The sequence below is a fragment of the Mesoplodon densirostris genome, chromosome 18, assembly GCF_025265405.1.
Source record: "Mesoplodon densirostris isolate mMesDen1 chromosome 18, mMesDen1 primary haplotype, whole genome shotgun sequence".
Classification (NCBI taxonomy): Eukaryota; Metazoa; Chordata; class Mammalia; order Artiodactyla; family Ziphiidae; genus Mesoplodon; species Mesoplodon densirostris.
In genome coordinates, this window is record NC_082678.1 from 18,668,267 (window position 1) to 18,690,617 (window position 22,351).

Here is a 22,351-nt window from a genome sequence, read left to right on the forward strand (position 1 = left end):
AACTTAGGGGGAGGGGGGACGGGAGGGGAGGGTGGAGAGGGCACTGCCCCAGGGCAATGGGAACAGCATACGGTCTACGTGGGCGAAGGCGCAGAAGGGTCCTCGGGGACAGCTGCCCGACTGCTGCATGTCGTTGCACTTGGTAGATTTATAGATCTGGAGGGCAGAGCAGAACAGAGGCGGGTCAGGCTTGGGCAGAGAGAGAAAGGCAGCCAGGGGTGCCTTCAGCATGGCTGGGTTGGCTTGGAAATCTCTCCTTTCTCCTCCCCACCCGATGCCGCTCCCCTAAGTCTCTCCCTGCCAACTGCTTACTCAAGCCAGAGTGAGCAGACACCGCCGCCCGCACGCCAGGGACCACCCCCCTCCTGCGGTCACAGGCCCAACCAGCCCTGACCCAGCTCTCACAAAGGGATTTTCTCCATGCTACTCTCACTCATGATCTTGGCCAGGGCTGTGACCTTCCAATGTGCCTCTGGGCATTAAGGGAGCCAAGTTCACAGGCAACACCCATCCATCCTGGAGCACTATGGGTTGGGATCTACGCTGGGCCTAACTTTCCACCCTGCTGTCTGTAGCCCACAAAACGTAGTTTCTGCCCACGTGTCTATCTCAGGGTGTCCCGACCTCCATGGAACCAAGGGAAGGGACAGCACATGCCTCTCCACACCATACATGAGCTCGTGGCACACTGACAGAGCCCAGGCCACACCGTGGGGCTGGGGGCTGCACCAGGGAAGTTGCTGGTACCCTAGGCCCTCATACGGTACAGGACAATGCTAAGGGGATTTCTTATTTTTTAAGTCTTGATGCCACGTTAAGTACCACAAGTGGTGCAAAGCCCAGAACGGCCAAGTCACCCTGCCCGGTGCATGCTCTCCCCCTCAGGGGGGCTCGGGGAGACAAAACCAGGAGCCAAGGGCTGCTTGGTGAGTGTGCGCTCAGACAAGCGAAGCTGCCAAACTAGGGTGTGGGGCTCCTTTAGGTACTGCCCGGGGGGGAGCCCGTGGCTACAAATCCCTCCCAGGATGGTATCAGGATGGATTCTGCCAGCATCGGCCCGGACCCTCCTTTCCTTTCTCCTCGCTTTCCAAAGAGGATATGTTTAGCTACCCCCAACCCTCGAAGGGCCGCAGCTCGGGCGCCAGCCCCAAGGCCTACCTCCGGGTGGAACTGCTGCTCCGTGCGGGTGTGGCAGTACTGGCAGGAGTCTCCGTTCTCACACTTGCCAGGGTCACCCCACTCGTCCCCGTGCTTTACGTTCGGACATGGAGATGACCTGGTTAAATAAGAGGGTGGGGTCAGATGGGTGCAGAGAGGATCTGGGGGATGCCAACGAGATCGCTGCTGCTCAGGGCCCCTCTCTGGTCTCCCGGCTTTGCAAAGCCAGGCTCAGAAGTAGGAAACATCAGCTGCAGAGTGAGGGCCTTATTGGGGCCAGAAGCCAGGCTTTGCTTCTCTGGCCCAACCTGGCTGCATCACCAAGGACACCGTTTTGCTCGCTTCGGCCAAGTCCTCCCCCCCGAGCACTGTGCAGCCCAAGGAGAGCCAGGCTACAACCACACCACAGCTGGGCCCTGGCAGCCGCCCCTCAGCATCCGAACTAGAGGGGCTTCTAACCCAAGATCCTCATTCCATGCCAAAGGAGGATCCAGGAAGGCCCCCTATGGTTCAGCTATCCTCACCATTCTCTCCCCTCATACCTGGGTCCGGTGATTCTGTGATCCCCAGGGCTGGCCTCCCTGAGAGCACAGTGCAAGCAGCCCCTGCCGTGATCCCTTCCCTGCCACCCTCCCTCCCACGGCTGGCCTGCTTGGGCCAAAGGACCTGTATTTGTGTTTCCGGGGACTCCGCCGCCGGTCCTTGCTGTTGTGGTAGTAGGGACAGGCATAACCCTGGCGGCACAGCCGTGGGGGCTTCTTGCACGGCTCCGTCTTATAGTTCCCCAGCACATAAGCGGTCTCTGCACAGGGGGCCAGAGGCAGGGGTCAGGTGGGTGAGGCAGGGGCGGGGCGCAGGGAGGGGAAGGAGAAGCCACTAGGAAGGAGTCTAGGAGCCGAGGCTTTTGTGAGAGGTATGAGCAGGGCCACCTCCTCGTGGGCCAATGCCAAGACTGAGACCCGGGAGAGAGGTAAGGAGGATGCCGCCGTCCCTCACTGGAGATACTCACAGCTCAGAGTTAAAAGGGCGTCCGCAGGAGGGTTGAGAATACACCTATGTGTACTCATATACGTGTACGAGCGTGTATGTGTGAAAGCCTCCCAATGGAATTTAGGGAGCACCTGGGGTGACAGGAGCAGGGCAAGGTGTGTCTGGGGAGACTTCCCCAGAAGTGCCCCCGGATGCCAGGGCTGCAGTTGGCGGGATGTGACGTGGGATGAGGGGGCAAGTGCCTCCCAGCAGAGGTGGTGGCTTGGGCTGGAGAAGGCAGTAGGTGGTGGTGAGCCACGTCCTCAGAGCAGCCATGGGGAGGAGAGGGGGGAGGACAGACAGCTGGTGGGAGGGGGCACAGCCATTTGTGTCGCCGCCTTTACCTTGCCACCGAGGCTCCTCACTGAGGATTTTTTCTATCATGGCGTGGCTTGCGGCCCCAGCCGACTGGCCCTCTATGCTGCCCTCTACTGTGGTCTGGCCGTTCTGCAAGGCCTCCATTGCCTGGAGCTCCCTGGGAAGAGAGGAGAGGACAGAAAGAGCGGGGAGAGGGCATGAGGAGGAAGGAACCAAGAGTGCCAGCCCTTCCTCCCTGGTGGCGCAGTGTTTGGGAGTCCGCCTGCCAATGCAGGGGATACGGGTTCGTGCCCCGGTCTGGGAGGATCCCACATGCCGCGGAGCGGCTGGGCCCGTGAGCCATGGCCGCTGAGCCTGCGCGTCCGGAGCCTGTGCTCCGCAACGGGAGAGGCCACAACAGTGAGAGGCCCGCATACCGCAAAAAAAAAAAAAAAAAAAAAAAAAAAAGAGTGCCAGCCCTGCACTCCGTCGGTGGTACTCACCGTGTCCGCAGCCAGGCCCCCACCCCAGCCCTCAGCCATCAGCCCACCTGATGTCGTAGACAGGGGAGCGGAGGTCATGGGGCCCATGAGCAAAAGCGCAGTGCAGGCCGTTTTTGGTGCAGTTGCCTTTTGAGTCTGTCTCGTGGATGCAGATTCCAGTCTTATAGTAGCGCAGGTGGTACCTGCGCTCAGTGTCCCCTGTGGTCCTGTGCAGGAATGGGCACCTGAAACACAGCAGCAGGGGTGGAGGTCACTCACCTTTGCCCCCTGCAGCCTGGGCTACCAGCCGTGCCCTTCCCTGCCCGTCGACGGCTTTCTCATGACACAGCGGGTGTACTGATGGTGGGTCAAGGAGGCAAGCAAGTGACGAGTCCTGCTGAGGTAACAGAGCCACCCTCCCACTGCCGGTAGGTGCTGTAGCCCAAAGTGGGGCCTGAAAGTCCTGGCATCCCACTTCAGCTTCTCAAAGACTACTCAGCCAGGGCCCTGGGCTGTCCTGAAGAGAAGCTCCAGAGGGGGGCACTCTTGGGAGAACAAACACTGCCTACGTCAGGGGTCTTCAGAGAAGCAAACGCCCTTGGGCCCTGGGTGCGTCATGAAGCTGGGGGGAGGGGTGAGCAAGCCTTTGACCCCTGGGAGAAACGGAAGAGCTGGTGTGGGATGGTTCAGTGGGGTGCGCACCCACAGAAGCCCCCGCGGTGCTGCCGTCACCACCTCCGCACGGCTGAAACACTTGTTAAGCAGCGTCAATAAGTGCTCCCTCTCAGTGACGTTCCCAGGTTTGCCACCTCATGTTTGTCATCTGTTATGCCCTGTCTCTTCACGGAGCTTTGTGGCAAAATATTTAGGGTCAGCAAAAAGGGAACTAGAGAGGCTCTATGTCTCTAAAGAGCCAGCCTTGGTGGGAACTGCATGGGATGGAGTGGGTAGTATGGGCTGGGGAGAGGGTCCTTGTGACTTGCACGGGACCAGGAAAGAAGGCCTGGGAAGCCACTGTGGTTCAGATGTGGCCCTTAGGCTTAGCAGAAGAAAGGCCTGTGTAGGGCTTCCCCAAAGTGGGGAAAGGAGAAGGGGTCTCCCCCAGATGATGGCAGGGTCTGAACCCAGGTCCAAACCATAGGAAGGTGGGCCAGGCTGCAGCAGGTCCCCAAAGGCAGGCTCTGGCTGGCTTCTTGGACTCTGACTGGACTATTCTGAGGGCAGGCTGGGCAGCACTCACTCGTCGCCCTCCGGGCAGAGGCCTGTGGCCTCGTCGTACTTGGTGCAGTAGACGTCGGGGCTGTAGTTGAAGGTGCCGTCCCGACGGCGGATGGACCGGCGGCGTCGCTGGTTCACGAAATGCCAGTGGAAGCAGGTGTAGGGCCGATGCTGAGTACATTTGTGTTGCACAAAGAGTGGGCACTGCTCAGTGCGGAATTCCTTCAGGTACCTGCAGGGAGAGCCCCCGAGTAGGGTGGGCCAGGAGTGGAGAGTTAAGTCCCTTGTTTCCCAGCAAGAAGTTGGCCACCAAGTCCCCCAAGGGCCCTACTCTGGGGGGGCTCGCTCAACTGAGACACCAGAAAAGACCCAGAGCTAAGGCAGGCCCTCAGCATCAGGATCCTTCCTAATACGCAGGTCCCCAGCCAGCCTGAAGGGCAGGAACCATAGACCACAAGGGCCCTCGGTGGTCAGCTGCCTGCCATGGTGACCAGAGGAGGGTTTAATCGGTGGCTTGTTCTCTGAGCGCTCCCCGAGGTTTCCCAGGCCAAACCACTGATCACAGGGAAAAGGCTGCAAACCAGAGCTTGAGGAGCCTCTCCTAAACTTCCTGCAAGGGTCTCTGCTGCCCAATCTGCCTGCCAATTCCTGGAGGCCTCACTTGTCTCAGGAGCAGGGCTGGGGCACAAGGCTGAGGGCCAGGACGGCTGCTGCTTTACAGCTGAGAGCCCAGGTCACAAGGTGTCCTTCTGGACCACTGACACAGGTCATCACTGTCCTGTCCGCTGACCTCCTTCCAGATATTTCCTAGCATTACCCAAGTATGTTTGTGAAGCTCATGTTGGAAGCATCTGAAGAGACTCCCTCTCAGCCTTGCCTCCCACAACAGCCTTGCAAATGAGTACCTGCAGCAGCTGAGGTATTCTATTTCCGTCCTGACTAACCTGGGGTTGGGGGGCTCTGTCTGTCCTCCCAGCCTCCTCCCAACCTGCATCTCTTTCCTTTACTCTGCATCTAAAAACCAAGACAACCTGAAGCTCCTCCCCCCACACCACCCAGTGGAGGGCCTGACCCACTTACCCCCTTACAGAACCATACCATCCATCTGTGTTTTCATTCACTTTGTGTCCAGGTAGAGGGTTTCTTAGATTTACCACCACTGCCCGCCCCCGACACACACACACAGACACACAGTGGGCACAAGGAGGCAGCCCAGTTCTCTTTATTCATTCCTTCAAGCCCTAGCAATGAAGGCAACAAATGGCTTGATAGAAGGCATTTGATGCCAGTGAGGAGGATGGTTCTAGAAGGCACAGAAGGTTGTGTGCAGAAGGGAGTGTGGAGAGAGCAGCCACCTGGAGCTGGAATGCCTGGGAAACAGGCGAGAGGGTCCAGCCCATGTCTTTGGCTCATGCCAGGATACGCAGGGCCTTATCAGTCTGGGCATATGGAAGGTGTAGGGACAGGTAGGTCCAGGGCTGAGACTTTCCAGACAGGTTTTCTTTAACACTAACAAGAGTGCTGTAAAATCCTCCAAGACAAGGGGAATTGCCTGGCAGTCCAGTGGTTAGGACTCCGTGCTTTCATTGCCAAGGGCCCGGGTTCAATCCCTGGTCGGGGAAACTAAGATCCCACAAGCCATGTGGCGTGGCCAAAAAAACCCAAATCCTCCCAGCCCTGAAGTGTGGAGAAGTGTCCAGGCGTGTGTACTGGGCAGGGGGAAGCTGGAGCTGGGTGCTCCCTGAAGAACACAGATAGGGGGTTTAAGGGGCAGTGAAGCTTCCAAATAGCATCCTATTCATTCAGCACCTATTTACTGAGCACCTACTAGGTGCAGACATGGTGGTGAGCACTGAGGACACTGACGTAGCAGGTCCTTATCCTTAGGAAGCCCATATTTTCTTGGGAGACACACCAGTAACAGGTGGAATCAATCATCTGTGGAAAAGGTTATGAGGAAGGTTTGCAGAGGGCTCTTTGGGAACCCAGAGGAAGGATCCTTGACCCAGGCTGGCACAAAGGAAGGGGGAAGGGAAGGAGAGGTACTTGTGGGTGAAGAATGTGGGAAGGGTGTTTTAGGCAAAGGGAACAGTATGAGCTTAGAAACAGTATGCCTAAGTCAAAGAGCTCCAAGCGCCTTTGTGGAATGTGAGCGGGGTAGGAGAAGAACTGGAAAAGGGAATGAGGATGAGGTGAGGTGTGGGAGGAGCCACATTTCAGGGATATCATCTCCAGGCTGCAGATATATTCTGAGACACTGGGTTGAAACCTGGAAGGCTCCGAAGAGCCTCACAGTCCCTTTGACATTGGAACTTAAGGTCTTTTCTTCCTGTCTCCCTCTCTGTCTGGTTATAGACAGAAATCTGCCCTGCATACTGTACACAGGTACAGTATGGGGCAGTATCAAACCCTGGCACTGAGTCGGGACACCAACCCCCCAAACTGCTAGACTGATCTCTCCTGCGCAGCACATACTCTGCCTGACTCCTGCCCCACAGGATACTAATTCAGGAGGTAACAGGTAGGAAATGGGAGCGGAGGAAGCTGATCCCAGGGCCAGGGAAGAATGAGAAGTATTGATAGTTAGGACTGACAGATTAAATACAGGACACCCAGTTAAACTGGAATTCCAGATAAATCAAATATTTTCTGGGACATGCTTATACTAAAAAATTATCCATTATCTGAAATTTCAATCTAACTGGCTTTTTTTTTTTTTTTTTTAAGCATAGCTTCGGTTTCTTTTCTTCTTTTATTTATTTGGCTGCGCTGGGTCTTAGCTGCGGCACACGGGATCTTCATTGCCACGTGCAGGATCTTTAGTTGAGGCATGCGTGTGGGATCTAGTTCCCTGACCAGGAATTGAACCCAGGCCCCCTGCATTGGGAGCACGGAGTCTTAACCACTGGACCACCAGGGAAGTCCCTGGAATCCTGTAGTTTTGTTTGCTAAATCTAGCAACCCTAAGAGTGGCATCTGCCTGCTTAGTATCAGTGCCTCAGTAAAAACCCAGGGAGGCAGTCCAGAGAAGTGACTGTGGATACAGTCTGTCCTCTCGGAGAGAGTTCCTGGCGAGCCTGCTTCTCTGGGGCAGCCATGTCCACAGTGTTACCTACAGATGCTACGGCTCCAAAGGGCTCCAGCTGGCAGAGGTGTCACAGAGCAAAGACATGGAGGCAACAAATTACCTCATTCTAAGCCTCTTCATCTCCATTCCCACCGCCATGGGTCAGGCACTTGGTACCTTTTAATAAACTGGTCTCCTTGTATCCAGCCTCTCCCCTGTCTAGTTTATGTTGCACAGTACTCATCATTTTTCCCAGAACCCAAATTTCATTTTCACTTTCTTAAAAGCCTTTAGCTTCCACCAGTAGCCACTGATAAAGACCAACTATTCGACCTGGCATTTCAAGCCCTACACGTCTGGTCCAATGAACTCTTCCAACCTCATTTCTCTTGAATCCAGTAACACTGGAGTCCTTGGTGTCTTGCAAAGAGACCTTTAACTTCCCTGCCTTTGCTCATGTCCCCTTCCTCACCTGCAGAAATCTTTCAAGGCTGAATTCAATGGTAATTCATCTTCTGATGCCATCACTTCCATGAAGTTTTCCTTGACCTCTACCTATCCTCCCCCTCCTGCCCTTGTCCCCAGCTAAGTTATCATCTCTAAGCTTTTACAGCACTTTCTCTAAACATTTCTTAGAGTCCTTATCCTGCACTGCATATTAATAATGTGTACATTTTCCTCTATTACTAAATTATAAAGCCCTTGACAGCAAGCATGTAATAACCCAGTACAGTGACAAAGTTTGCTGAATGAATGTAACAAGAAGTCACACAAGAGGCAAAGTCTACAAAGCAATATCAACAATTTTATGATGCCGCCCACAGGCAGACATTGAGAGCTGGAAGCTTAATCCTATTCCCTTGTGAAAAGCACTACAGTGCAGGAAATTTGTAACTCTGCAGATAGGGCGGACTGTCCTGCAGAAAAGCCTCTCATGAGAGAAAGGGCCAAATGACTGAATCTAGGCAGGCAGAATACCCACTTTCAAGCAAAAATAATCAATGAGAGAAATGTCTAACCTTCTGCTTAAGCCATTAACAGAACTGTGCCATCCTCCACCTGGGAACCAAAATGTTCAGTCAGAACTTCCCACTCTCCGTGCCCCTCCAACCTTGTGCCAACCAGCAACGCACTGCCCAGACAGCAAGGAGAAACGCACTTAGAAGTCACTCTTTTCTACTTTCATGGATTGAAATGAAACAAATTTTCAGTGGAAATGAACAACTGTCTCCATTAAGCTCCAACCGATCTTTCCATTTTAAAGGTTTGAAAGCATAAGATCTAAGAAAATAGGCCGAGACTTACTCGTTCCAATTCAACCAGCTCTCAGGAAAACCAAGAAGTCCTGGAATCCTTGGTAAGGAGAGAAGATTCGCCAACCACCCCTGCCCCACTCCAAGATCTGGGGGGCGCACAGGGCCACAGAGCTCAATTCTTCACACTTCCATCTCCTAGGAATACCCGCACTCAAGAATAAAAGACAATAAACGTGGACTAGCTTCAATTGCAAGGCCTCAGTGACCTACTGTGGCCAGGATGAGTCAAGAAACCACTCAGGCCCTGAATCAGTAAGAGTTGATGGAAAAAGCCGCATCTTCGTCCTTCCCAGGAGAAGGATCAACGAAGGTTGGAGGAACAGAGGCTGCTCAGAGCCTCACCTTGACTAAGGAGCAGCACCCGCATGTTTGTCCCAACAGGGGCTGACTTTCAATCAAAGCTATCTTTCACTCCTTTTTAGGACATCATATTAATTATCCTATTAATGGTTTGTTTGTAAATGTAAAGGATCATTGTGCAAGTAACATGCCCACTTACAAAAAATTTTTAAATATAGAAAAGGGGGGACTTCCCTGGTGGCGCAGTGGTTAAGAATCTGCCTGCCAATGCAGGGGACATGGGTTCAAGCCCTGGTCCGGGAAGATCCCACGTGCTGCGGAGCAACTAAGCCCGTGAGCCACAACTACTGAGCTCGTGCTCTAGAGCCCACGAGCCACAACTACTGAGCCCGTGCGCCTAGAGCCAGTGCTCCAAAACAAGAGGAGCCACCGCAATGAGAAGCCCGCGCACCAGGACGAAGAGTAGCCCCTGCTCACTGCAACTAGAGAAAGCCCGTGCGCAGCAATAAAGACCCAATGCAGCCAAACAAAAATAAATTTTTTAAAAAATATTTTTTTTAAAAAAAGGGCAAAATCACCCTTAATCCCACCATGAATAATGCTAGACTTTTGGTAAATTTTCTCCCAGTATTTTTACACAAATATAATCATAAGGTATCATATTACTAAACTGCTTTATAAAACTAATACCTTTCCCTAAAAACTTTTAAAATCAAATACATGCAAACATTTTTTTAAAAAATCAAATACTTTCAATATTTACTGGATTATCTTTACTTTCCAAAATTCTAAAACAGTAAAAATCAGGCTACTTGAAATCAAAATTCAATCACTTGCCCCATTAAACCAACAGTGATAACATAAGGGATTAACAATATATTCAGTAAATTACATCTTTTTCTAAGATTTTTTTTTGATGTGGACCATATTTAAAGTCTTTATTGAATTTGTTACAATGTTGCTTCTGTTCTGTTTTAGTTTTTTGGCTGCAAGAGGCATGTGGGATCTTAGCTCCCTGACCAGGGACTGACCAGGGATCAAACCAGCACCCCCGGCATTGGAAGGTGAAGTCTTAACCACTGGACCACCAGAGGAGTCCCTACATCACTCTTAAGGTGTTAAATCAGGTGCTAACTGCTTCCAGCTCAATTTCCGGCTAAACTTTTTTTTGGCTGTACCGCTCAGCTTGCGGGATCTTAGTCCTCTGACGACCAGGGATGGAAGCCACGCCCTTGGCAGTGAAAGCACAGAGTCCTAAACGCAGGGAATTCCCTCCAGCTAAACTTTAAATCCTAAATTGTCTCACTTAATACCTTTATCTGTTTGGGTGTTTCACTCTCCTCTGGGTAGGAGGGTGAGCAGAATTTGAATAAACTGAATAAACAGAGGAAGTATTAGAGATGACTGTCAGAAAAACTACATAAATTTATTTTTAAAATTAATTATTTTTACTTATTTTTGGCTGCATTGGGTCTTCGTTGCTGCGCATGGGCTTTCTCTAGTTGCGGGGAGCCGGGGCTACTCTTCATCGCGGAGCACGGGCTCTAGGTGCACGGGCTTCAGTAGTTTTGGAGCATAGGCTCAGTAGTTGCAGCTCACAGGCTCTAGAGCACAGGCTCAGTAGTTGTGGCACACGGGCTTAGTTGCTCCTCGGCATGTGGGATCTTCCCAGACCAGGGACTGAACCTGTGTCCCCTGCACTGGCAGGTGGATTCTTAACCACTGCGCCACCAGGGAAGTCCTATTTTATCTTTATTTTTTTCCAAGATTTTTTTTTTTACATGGACCAATTTAAAAGTCTTTATTGAATTTGTTACAGTATTGCTTGTTTCCTGTTTCGGTTTTTTGGCCGCAAGGCATGTGGGATCTTAGCTCCCTGGCCAGGGATTGAACCCGCACCCCCTGTGTTGGAAGGCAAAGTCTTAACCACTGGACCGCCAGGGAAGTCCCAAAACCACGTAAATTTAGAAGCAATGGGGAGGACGTAGCTGACGTTTTAATCCGTATCTATCTAGTTACCCCCTGCTTCTAGAATCGTGCTTAGCATGGCCTCACTCTGACTCTACCTCCCCTGCTGCCACTGACCTGCTCCTCTCGCCAACAGCAAGCTAAACTCTACAGCAGGGTCAGCAAACCTTTTTCTGTAAAGGACCACAGAGTAAGTATTTCAGACTTTGAGGGCTAAAAGGCCAAACTGAGGATATTACGTACGTACTCACGCAACAAGAGAAAAAACAAATTTCCACAGGTTTTTTATTGGTGAAAATATAATAATTGGCTATAATTTTTGGTAACACACGTCTACTAATATGAATGGACTTAGGGTGGCAGGAATAACATTTGCAAAGTTGGGGGTCCCTTTCACCAAAATCGGTTACGAATGTTCATCTGTTAATGCTGATTCTGTAATAAGATTTTACTTATTTCACCTTTGAAAATGTCTTTTCACATACACAGGTACTGACAAATGCTGTTATCATTCTACAAGCATGATTTTAATTGAGCATATTGGTCTTAGAAGACATTTATAGAATTCTATTAGTGTCTTGATTTTTTTTTAATATCTTTATTGGAGTATAATTGCTTTACAATGTTGTGTTAGTTTCTGTTGTATAACAAAGTGAGTCAGCTGTAAGTATACACATATCCCCCCATATGATGCTTTTCTTTCAACTACTTCCAACTGAAGGTTTGGCATAAACTCATTTGCAAAGGTACATGGATTTTGAAATATGGAAATTTCCTTTGTATTCCTATCAAGATGCAAAATCACTGCTCAAACTATAATTTGTGTTCAGAAATCATATCCATGGTAGGGACTTCCCTGGTGGTTGAGCGGTTAAGAATCTGCCTTCCAGTGTGGGTAGGCAGGTTCGATCCCTGGTCGGGGAACTAAGATCCCACATGCTGTGTGGCACTGAGCCTGCGCGCCACAACTAAGACCCGACGCATCAATCAATCAATCAATCAATGAAATCATATCCATGGTAAATTTGTGTAGGGATAGAGATCTCACCTTTGTTTTAACTTCTGGCAGCAGAGGAAGTGTGTAAGGCAGTTTGACATGACTTATGTTTCAAACGTGAGTTATCAAAATGACTTTACTGCAATATAAGGTTTGCATATAAGTGATGTTTTCTCTTGCAATTTTAGGGTGAATTCATTAAGAAACATTATCAAGCCTGCAGCAAAAGCTAATTTCCAAAGCCATTCAGTATTCGGTAATAGTGGTTGAGAATGTTTCTTCTTTCAGAAAAATTTCCATCTCAGCCCTGAACTCAAAAAATTATAAGAAAACTTCACCACTGCTAAGCTATCTAGTTGTGTAGTAGGGCATGCCAGAATATTCAGCTTTTATTTTTTGATAAAAATTCATGGAATTGAGGATTGTTAAGTCCACAAGAGGGAGTGAAGCTCATCATTGATCCTAGCAGTTCAAGAACTCATGACAGATTCGAGTATTTTCCAGAGTCCCTGCTGATGAATACAATGAATAACCACAGGCTTTAAAAACACCTTACGTTTTCATAAGCTTTGTAAATTTGTCCAATTAAATCTTTTTCTGCTCCACACATATTCCGACCATCATCAGTTGTAACAGATATCAGCAGATTATACTTCAGGCCGTAGTGAATTAAGTGTTTTCTTAATGTTTTTGAAAAGAAAATATCCTCAGCTGTAGTTGTTTTAAGTAGACTATTCATAGAAGCTACTTCTTCAGTCACTTCAAACGCGGCGTTGACTTCATGAATAAAACTAAACAGTAGCTTCTGTTGACACATCAAGAGCCAAGAAAAACCACACAAAATCATTTGCCTTGTTTTCTAATTGACTACTGATGTTTTTCCCATTGACCTCAACATTTTGAGAAATTGTTCTTGCTGAAAGGCTAATGCTCTTAAACAAGTTTGTTTTCTCTGGACATGTTTCTTCAGCTTCTTCCCTCAAACATAATTTAATTAATTATCTGTAAATGGCGTTCCTTGCTTGGCTAACACATGAGCCACTCAGAAACTTACTTCAGTTGTAGCCTCGTTTTCATTTTTGTGAAGAAATTCTGCTGTAATGAAACAGTCTCTTTAGAACTTTCTCATTTTTCTGACCGTTGCCTTCCTGTGAGTTGGGAATATTGTGACAACTACGTAGTCTGGTAACGTTAATGGATTCTTTCAGCACAGCTTTTTAATTACAGATAGCTTTGCCAACTAATTCAGTGACAACTGCTGCCCTAAAAACACGACATTCCAAGTCCATTCTTCTCTTCTCGTTTTGACGTGATACTTAGGCACTGGTAACAAAGAATAAATAAAACATTGTGGTATGCTGACACACATGGCGCTGGAAACACTGTCAAGTTGTAACTGTGTCACCATGATTTGTAGTGCACTGAAGAGCAATGCAGGGCAACAGTCTGGTCTCCATCAGAACTACTGAACTCTGTGGTTGAACTGCAAAAGCAGCCATAGACAATATCTAAACCAATGAGTGTGGCTTCCATAAAGCTGTATTTATGGATGCTGAAAATTAAATTTCTTTTTTTTTGGGGGGGGTGCACACGGCATGTGGGATCTTAATACCCCGACCAGGGATCGAACCCACACTTCCTGCATTTGAAGCACAGAGCCTTACCCACCGGACTGCCAGGGAAGTCCCGAAAATTAAATTTCATATAATTTTCATGTGCCATGAAATACTCTTTTTCAATCATTAAAAATGCAAAAACTATTCTTAGTACACGGGCCATACAAAAGCAGGTAGCAGGCTAGATTTGTTGTACGAGCCATAGTTTACTGACCTCTGCTCAACAAACCATAGCCTCCCCTCATTTTTGACCTCCATACTTTCAATCACGTTGCTCCTGTGTCTGGATCGCCCTTCTGGCTTCTTATGCAGAGGCATAAGAGTTTCCTGCCCTGCCCAGTGGTATTAACTGCCCTCTCTTCCATGTTTCCACCACACTGTGTGAATATAGCAGGTATGGCCCCACCACAGTTGATTTCAACCGCTTTGTATACAGCCAGGTCTATTCATCTTTGTACCCCTGCACAAAGCGAGCTTGTAGCAGGTGTTCAGGACTTGTTTGTCCAAGAAAAAGCAAAAGTGTTAAAGCAACCCAAGTGGTACAAGCCTGGTCCACAGCAGCTATGTACTAACCCAGCAAAACACAGACAAGCAACTTAGATGCTTCTCCTGGCAATTAAGAAATCAAACTTCTCTAGCTACTTTGCCCACAAAGTCTGCACAGCCTTGTTCCTCACCCTCAACACTAAATTTAAGATCTTCAGCTTCACATGCAGACTAGAAAAGCAACCAGTGGGATGGCTCACTCTGTAATTGCTGCTGAGAATGTGCAGAGATAAACAGAGATGTATTAAATTCCTTTTTCTGTTTCCTCGAACAACTAAAAGATATCATGATGACTATTTGGCAAAAACTGGGTACAAACTAGAGATATATTAAGTGAAAGAAAAAAAATATATATATATATAACTGGACAATTAGGTAAACTATATGCAGAAAGAAAAACTAGAAAGAAAACTATATCCAGTATTATTGATTTTAGTAGTTATCGTGGCTTTTCCAAAATTAAATGAAAGATGTATGATGCTAATAAGTCAGAAGACTTCTTTTAAGTTAAAAGTGAACTGCGGTGAATCTTTTTGCAAAACAAATGACTATTAGAATGTCATCCTGCTTATGATCTGTAAAGTCTGATTGGATACATATGTAAAATGGTCAGATTTGAATAAAAAGGCACATAAGCAAGACAATGATGGCCTCTGGAGAAGCAACAGGAAGAGATGCTGTGTGCTTGGGACTTGATCCCAATGTGCACAGTGAACAGCAATATGTGAGCCCAACAAAAAGGAGGCAACAGACAGAGCTGACAGTAGAAACCCACCCCTGACACCTCGCAGACCGAAGGTCATGGCTCTGCTCCTGGGGAGCCAGCTGCTCTCCTATCTAGTCAGTGGTCACTGCTCGTGAGGCTCACATAGGGGTAGCAGAGGTCTGGCAACATGACAGATGTACCCATATCCCTAATAAGCCACTCTGTTCATCTTTATTACAGCTAGTCTTATTAAATCCAAATTTCATCTATTTCAAGCAATAATCAAGCTTTATCATGGAAACAGAATCTTACAATGCAAGAAATGGTCCTGTTCTTAAATATTCCTTATTGAAATCTAGCCACAATGCGATAGGATCCTGAAACTAGCAAAGGAAAGAAAAAACAAAACAAACAAAAAATCCCAAAAAATTCCAGTCACTGTCGAAGACAACATTGTGGTGTCCAAAGGCTCAAATGACACTTATCTATAACCTACTGTTTTCCATATTTATATTAACCCTACTGGCTACTTTATTTTCCCCATACATAACTCCTATAAAGAAATTTAGTCACAGAGATCATAGTTCATGACTTACCAAAGATTCTTCATTTTTAAGTTTGAGAATAAAATCTTTTTTAACTTCAAGGAGAATACTGTAAGAGCAGATAAGCAGTAGATTAAGAATCCTTAATTACTTATCCAAGTGTGTGTGTTTTTGTGTGTGTGTAAAAATAAGTATTTCTTACAATTTGCTGAAAAATCTTTCCTCATTTTTGAAGAGCTTTAGGTAAACTATTAGTTCTGGATTCAATGTCTGTAAGGATATACATACACATTCTGTTTTGACACCAAACATAACCCAGAAACCATACAACTTTATGACAATAACCACACCAGTAGGAGTTACCACAAAAAAAAATTGGCTTTTTAAAAAAACAACGCCGAATAAAGCTAAAATTGGTTATTGGTAAATATTCGGACAATTTTTTGTCTAAATCTTTATTTAAGATAAGATAACATGCTATCTTCTGAAGTGATCCTGGTTTAGAACACTCTCTCTGGCAGAAAAAGCAAGCCCAGATAGTATTATTCAGGCAAACAAAATAAGCATCTAGTGAATTTTTGCATGTGTCTAAATCTTTAAGACAGGCTTTAATCCTGTAACTGGGTTTTAGCCAAAGACCTTGGGGCCAGTACCAACCTAGATACAATGAAACTATCTTAACACACAGTTACATACACAGGAACCCACAGTACAAGCACCACAGGCACTTAAGCAAGCAAACACTTTAAGGTGGGGTGGAGTCACTCACCGGCAAATGATATCAGCCCATTCTCACTGGGAAAGAGCTGATGCCTGTGACATGTCCCGGCCCCAAGAACTAACAAGAACCATGAACGGTGCAACGTTGGTGTTCCTGGTTCCTTCTGTCTATAATTTTCTCCTTGCCCTAAGGATCCTGGAACTGGTAAAACTGAGGAAAGTTCATGTAATCAGTGACTCAACATCGCTGATTTTGGAGAATATGTGAGGGGTACTGAAAACCCTGGTTCATTCCCTAAATTAGATAACACCTTGTTTTGATTCAAAGTTTTCCTGTAAACAGCTGGCCTCAAAAACTTCCAATTTGACAAACATTTTAGTATAAAGGTTTTAACTGATGTGTTATTTTGAACACTTCTGTACAACAGTCTTGATCCCTGAAAGAGTAGTTCCGTTGAGAACACAAATTCATTGAGGTATAACCAGGCTGATGGAGGCTATAAGAACAGCGACTCAAGTGAAATTCGAATGGATAGGGAAGAGAGGAGAGTGCTCTGAAGACACCACGGACCCACAGGCTGTTCAAGGAGGTAGCAATGCAACTGAAAGCAGTAACCTGAGCATTGTTCAGATATTGATAAGAATAGTACTTACACTGTGCTAAGTGCCAGGCATGGTTTTAAGCACTTTATATACATTAACTAACTCACTTACTCCTCATAACTACCCCTTGGCACAGGTATTATTGGTATCATCAGGAAACTGACACACAAAGAGGGAAGTCACTTGTCCAAGGTCCCACAGCTAGTAAGCGGCAGAGCTGGGCTTCAAACCCAGACAGTCTGGTCCTAGAGTCACTAGTCTTAAACACCATGCTGTTAACTATGTTTTTCTTAACTGAGCTACAGGAAAAACAAGAGTAGTAACAAATAAGCATAAGTGGCTCCCTAGAAGCTGTTGAAAGTATGTCCGGGAGTTTTTGACAGGCCATAATTACAATACCATAAAATAAGTTACTAAAAACAAAAACAGAAATGTTAACTTCAATGTACTCTATTGGGTATTTAATATTCATTTTATGTATTCATTATAAAAGTTCAATAGTAAAATCTTTTCTGTTTGGTTTTAAATAAGAAAATATAAGTACAAGTTTCTAATTTATGTTGTTTGACTTACACAAATCCTAAACTGGCAGGCTACCAGATGCTTGGCATCTCTTAGCACTAAAAGTGAAATAAAAAAGATATAGTAATGTTTTTACCAAAATTAATAAAAGCTTAGATATAAAAACTACTACTTAAAATTTTTAAATCATAAAACACCATGCCAAATGTTTTTATCAACCTCTTCCTTCCTAAGCATAACTACCTCTCTTCAATGGGGTAGTTTTGTGAATAGGCCAAAATTTCATAGGAAGGTGGGAACACGGGTCTTCCCCTCCTCATTAGAAGTCATTTTGTTAGGACTTATGGTGGCCATATGGTGCTTCAAATACTAATAGGAAACAAATGAGTCAACTTATGAACACAAAAAGCAAACTGTGATGTAAAGAATAAGGAAAGGGAGGAAAATAAGCTCAGATATGACATGATGATACTATCACAGGCCTTAGTATCTTCTTTGTCTCCTAAATAAATTGAGCCACCAAAAGGAAAAAGGTCACCTCACAGAGAATGCTATGAGATTTTTAAGTTGCTAGATTCCTTTCCATCTTCTCCTCCTCATCAGCTCTTGATACTGCTGTCAAATTCTACACACTGGCAAAGAAAAAAGGGGTGAAAGTTGAGGGATTTTATAGAGAAAATATTAAAAGTTTGTTGTGATTATTTGAACGAAAATATTATAGCCATTGATATCACTTTAAATGCCTAAAACACATGGCCTATTCTTACAGAAATGCCCATGTGAACATTAGAACAATCATCACAATACCTGCTGAAGAGAATCAATTCATTTTAGCAGAACAGCAACCTCTTCTACATCCCACCCACCCTAGGAAGTAAACACAATTCATTTTATGAAGGTATTGGGAAAAGTGTGCTTATTCTTTATAATGGTTATCAATTCAGAGACAATTTAAAGTACAACTACCAACAACTAGTCATCTCAAACTTGCTGAGTATTCACTTCTTAAAAGAATCTCCTCAGACTTACAACATGGAGGCATTCGCCTAGAATGGATACACGGAGACGAAGCCATTGAGAAGGCTGGGAAAAGGGTGCCAAGAGCTCTTCACAAACTGCAGGCTTTCCCATGCTGAATGATGCTGCCAAGCCCTGACAGGCCATGTGTCTAAGGCCTCTCTAGTAGGAGGGACTCATATACACTGATTATAACAACCTTTTTTCCAAAAAAATTGAGATGTAACTTATACAACATAAAAATTCACCATTTTAAAGTGTACATTTCATTAGTTTTTAGGATATTCATCATGTTGTGTAACCATCATCATGGTCTGATTCCAGAACATTTCCATCCCCCCAAAATAAACCCCATACCTATTTTCATATGCAATGATTTTACCCAAACTTTCTCCGTAGATCTCTCTGTTGCCCATGCAGGTATTTTAAGATGGCTGGCTGGGGTGAATCTATAGAGTATCTATATGGTAAGAAAACAAGAAAACTACATTGTCCAGAAAGATACTGAACGCAAATCCTTGGCATTTTTAGCAATTAGGCTAACGTAATTTTTACATATTGGCTAAGAATGGCAGAGAAACTTACATTCAACATCCATCTTCACATAACACATTAGTGTGCCCCAAAATTCATCCAAGGTGTTAAAAGAAGGGAAGACAATCTACTATGATTAGCCATAACTGTCCATAGTTGTAATTTCAAAATATAGAAGATGCATATGTGGGAAAACCTCCTTTAGTATCAAGCACAGCTGGATCAAAAAAACAAAAAACAAAATGAAAAACTTTATGATTAAGCAAATATTATCCCCACTTGGGAAAATAATCCCTAGATCAGTTCTCTATTTAAAGTAATGTAGCTTTAAATGCAACCTTACTTTTATCAGTCTTCTAACCTAGAGTCTCTCCTAATGAGAAAAATAACCCTTAGGCAAAGGTCTGGTAGGAAAGCCTGCAGATGTGCGGTGCTCAGGCTGTTGCAGGCCTCTCATTACCTAAGTGAGCTCACGGCTTCTAAGACACACAGGAAGGAGACCTCACCTTCAGGCATCAGGGTGTTGAAAGCGGGAGGAAGTAGGTCCACGAGGGTGTCTTGCTTTTGTGCACTTATCTGGGGTGCTATTTGCAGAGAAGGAGCTCCTTTATAGAGTGTGCCCAAGATGGATTTCTCTAAGTTGCTCTCAGAGTTGTCCAGCTGCCCTCACCAATAAGCCACAGTCTTTGTAGGTTGATAGAAACCACCAGTCAAAGCAGATGCATATGGATTGTGGGGAAGCCTTCTTTAGTATCTAACATAGCTGGATTAAAACAAAAAAACTTAACCATTAAGCAAATCTTCACTTTAATCATTAATTTAGATTATAGCAAATATCAACTAGGTGCTAAAATTGAGTCTACCCTTAGCATGGGCACTTAACACTTATTAATGGGGATTTTGTGGACTTGCCTGAAGGCCACAGTGAGCTCTCAATTTTTGTCCTGCAAGAAATTAGTTCTCCTTGATAAACAAGTAAACAAGATCCAGAAATGTTTATTGGTAATTTAACTCATTCTTGCTGAGGCTGCTAAGCAATGCTTCCAATGACTTCCATTGTGCAACAAGTTGTGCTCTAGTAATGTATTTACAAAGTTATTGCAATCTGCAATAATGATTTAAATACTGTTCATTGCCTGGATTTTCCAAAACACAATCAGATGCAATCAAGTGAAGCTCATGACATTTACATAATGTATAAACTAACAAATTTCCCTCAAAGTAGTTTATCTATGGAAGTACTGCTACATTATTCTTCTTTAAAGATGCCCAGGAAACAGTCCTAAATTAAAACGACACCTGGCTAGATGAGTATAAAGCACTTATCCTCTGTCTACCTATAAGAAATCACCCAGTGGCCAGAAACCTCCAAGTAACCATCAATAAACTGGAATTTCATTTTCCTTTAATACAAGAGAATTAAGAAGTCTGAGAATCAACTGCAGGTAAAAGAATCCAAAAATGATTTAATGTCTTTGAGGTTTATATCCTCTTATAGAGTCAAAATAATGAGGTCAAAAACTTAATTTTTTTTTTTGGCCGTGCTGCGCGGCTTGCGCAATCTCAGTTCCCGGACTAGGGATTGAACCTCGGCCACGGCAGTGAAAGCACCAAGTCTTAACCACTGGACTGCCAGAGAATTCCCAAAACCGGGATTTTTTTGACCACACCACACAGCATGCGGGATCTTAGTTCCCACTGGGGGTTGGACCTGTGCCCCCTGCAGTGGAAGCGCAGAATCTTAACCACTGGACGGCCAGGGAAGTCCCAAAACTGGGATGTTTTATTAAAGATGGCAGGTTTTTTGGTGACCTTTCAGCTATACACTTTTAACAATATAATTGTTATGTGTTAGCTAAATTTGTAGATACAGTTCAGAATGTAAATTGCTCCAAAATTTCCCATTCTTCAGTCTGTTTTTATAAAACTCTTCTAAAATATAAGATGGACTTGTTCTAAATAAAGCTGCATTAAATTTAGTCTTTGTCAAAAAAAATAGACAAATTACCTAGCAAGAGGTCACATGGTTCTTGTGTTGAAAAGTACTAATACATGCATATTATCATTTTACTTAGTGCTAATCAAATACTTGGAACTGTACAACAGAGGAAATTCTGATATAACCGTTATCTAAAAGGGATGAATTCCTCAAGTCTGGCACAAGTGCCCGCTACACCAGTTTTCTGAAAGGATTAATTCTAAGTTTCCCTTAAAGTAAGGATATTCAACAGCTTAAAAAAAAGAAATGCCAACAAAATAATTATCCTTCAAACTATGTTACGAATAATCCTCTTGGTTTGGGAAAAGGAGGGCTCAAACTCTAGGACTTTAGTTGTGGTATAAGAATAAAGGGCAAGAAGCAAGCCAACAGGAACACAATTTTTGCTTTTGATGGATTCAACTGTGTTTGCCAAGACTGACATTATGATGAGTGGGATTCAATTTTAATGCAAATCTCTTCTAGATTACTGCAAAATTAATGCATGTCACATAATCTCAAATAACATCAGGTATAAAAAAAATACACAAAATTAATGTATAAGAAAGTTTTTAAATGTAAAAAAAAATTGACAGGTAAAAAAATACAAACATTCAAAAAAAAAACAAGGAGTCTGTATCTGTATTCAACAATGGGATCAATGCACTAGATAAGGTCATATTCAGGTTGGAACAAATTCTGGAAATTCATGCTACAAAAGAGAATGAAAAAAATGCTCAGCAGCTCAAAATTTTATAGCAAATATTGAAATCAAAATTAAAATGTTCGTGTCTCCTAACCCCCAAGGAAAACAAATGGGTTCACCTTTAATAAATAAATTCAGAGCCAACAAGCATACTTGTGCCATCATCAGTGTCCTCATGCTCCCTGATCCTCAGACCTGAATGAAGCTTTCCAAATCATCAAGGTTTCTGAATGCTCATAAATCTACCAAGAAAGACAACTGACTTCTATCTCTGATTTTTGGACACACACACACACACACACACACACACACAGGAACAGATAACAGAAAATAAAGAGATGGGAACACCTCCAACCTCCAACCACCCAATCAGGCCTGGGCTTTTCATCTGCTGCTAAGCCACTTTAAGAGCCAAGACTGATTACTCTGTACTTACCCCACAAGGAATGGAAAGACAGATTTTAAAGAAATGAGGATCAAGAGGACAAAGACTCATATTAACATTTACACAGCTGTTGACTTGTTTCATCTCTCAATTCCAAAATGATTAGAAAGCCTTTCTAATATAGACTCCATAGTATACTCAATGACAACACAACACAGAAACAGAGGTTGCTGAAACCAAGATTCACATTACTAAAAATATTATCGGTATTTTTCTGAAAAAAAAGTGATCTGAGCAACCAGTGATTATAAATAAGTTCCAATAAGGTGAAGTTTGCTGATTTCCAAATCAAGACCCTACTGTTGCTTGACCACACCATTCATCTGATCACTGAATTCTCTGAGATAAGACCATCTCACCAAAGCCAGCGGCAGAATTGCAGAAAGAACTCCAGTAAGAAAGCAATGCAAATGGCCATATTAGAAAAGTTATAGTTAACATGAGTCAGACTTAAGTCCACAAAAAGTTTCAAATGATTTCAACCAATAACAGAGAATCTCACAAAGAAACCAAGACACTTCCTAAAATCGATGTTCCCTAATCCCCGAAGAGTCTCCCAATGGGTCTCACTTCCATCAGTG

At 44.9% G+C, this 22,351-nt stretch overlaps 1 protein-coding gene across 4 annotated transcripts in view; it reads right to left on the reverse strand.

The window, feature by feature from the left end:
• Positions 1-22,351, reverse strand: part of UNK (unk zinc finger) — a 33,588-nt gene that overhangs the window by 10,058 nt on the left and 1,179 nt on the right. For 3 of the 4 annotated variants that reach the window (XM_060081761.1, XM_060081762.1, XM_060081758.1), the window contains exons 2-7: positions 4,207-4,416; positions 3,035-3,211; positions 2,532-2,662; positions 1,825-1,960; positions 1,159-1,276; positions 72-156 (exon numbers count right to left, since the gene is read on the reverse strand). In XM_060081761.1, the coding sequence (XP_059937744.1) occupies positions 72-156; positions 1,159-1,276; positions 1,825-1,960; positions 2,532-2,662; positions 3,035-3,211; positions 4,207-4,416 (857 nt within the window). Of the gene's footprint in view, positions 1-71; positions 157-1,158; positions 1,277-1,824; positions 1,961-2,531; positions 2,663-3,034; positions 3,212-4,206; positions 4,417-18,464; positions 18,568-18,692; positions 18,859-19,147; positions 19,405-22,351 lie in introns of all 4 variants that reach the window. The other variant, XM_060081759.1, reaches the window with a different exon arrangement.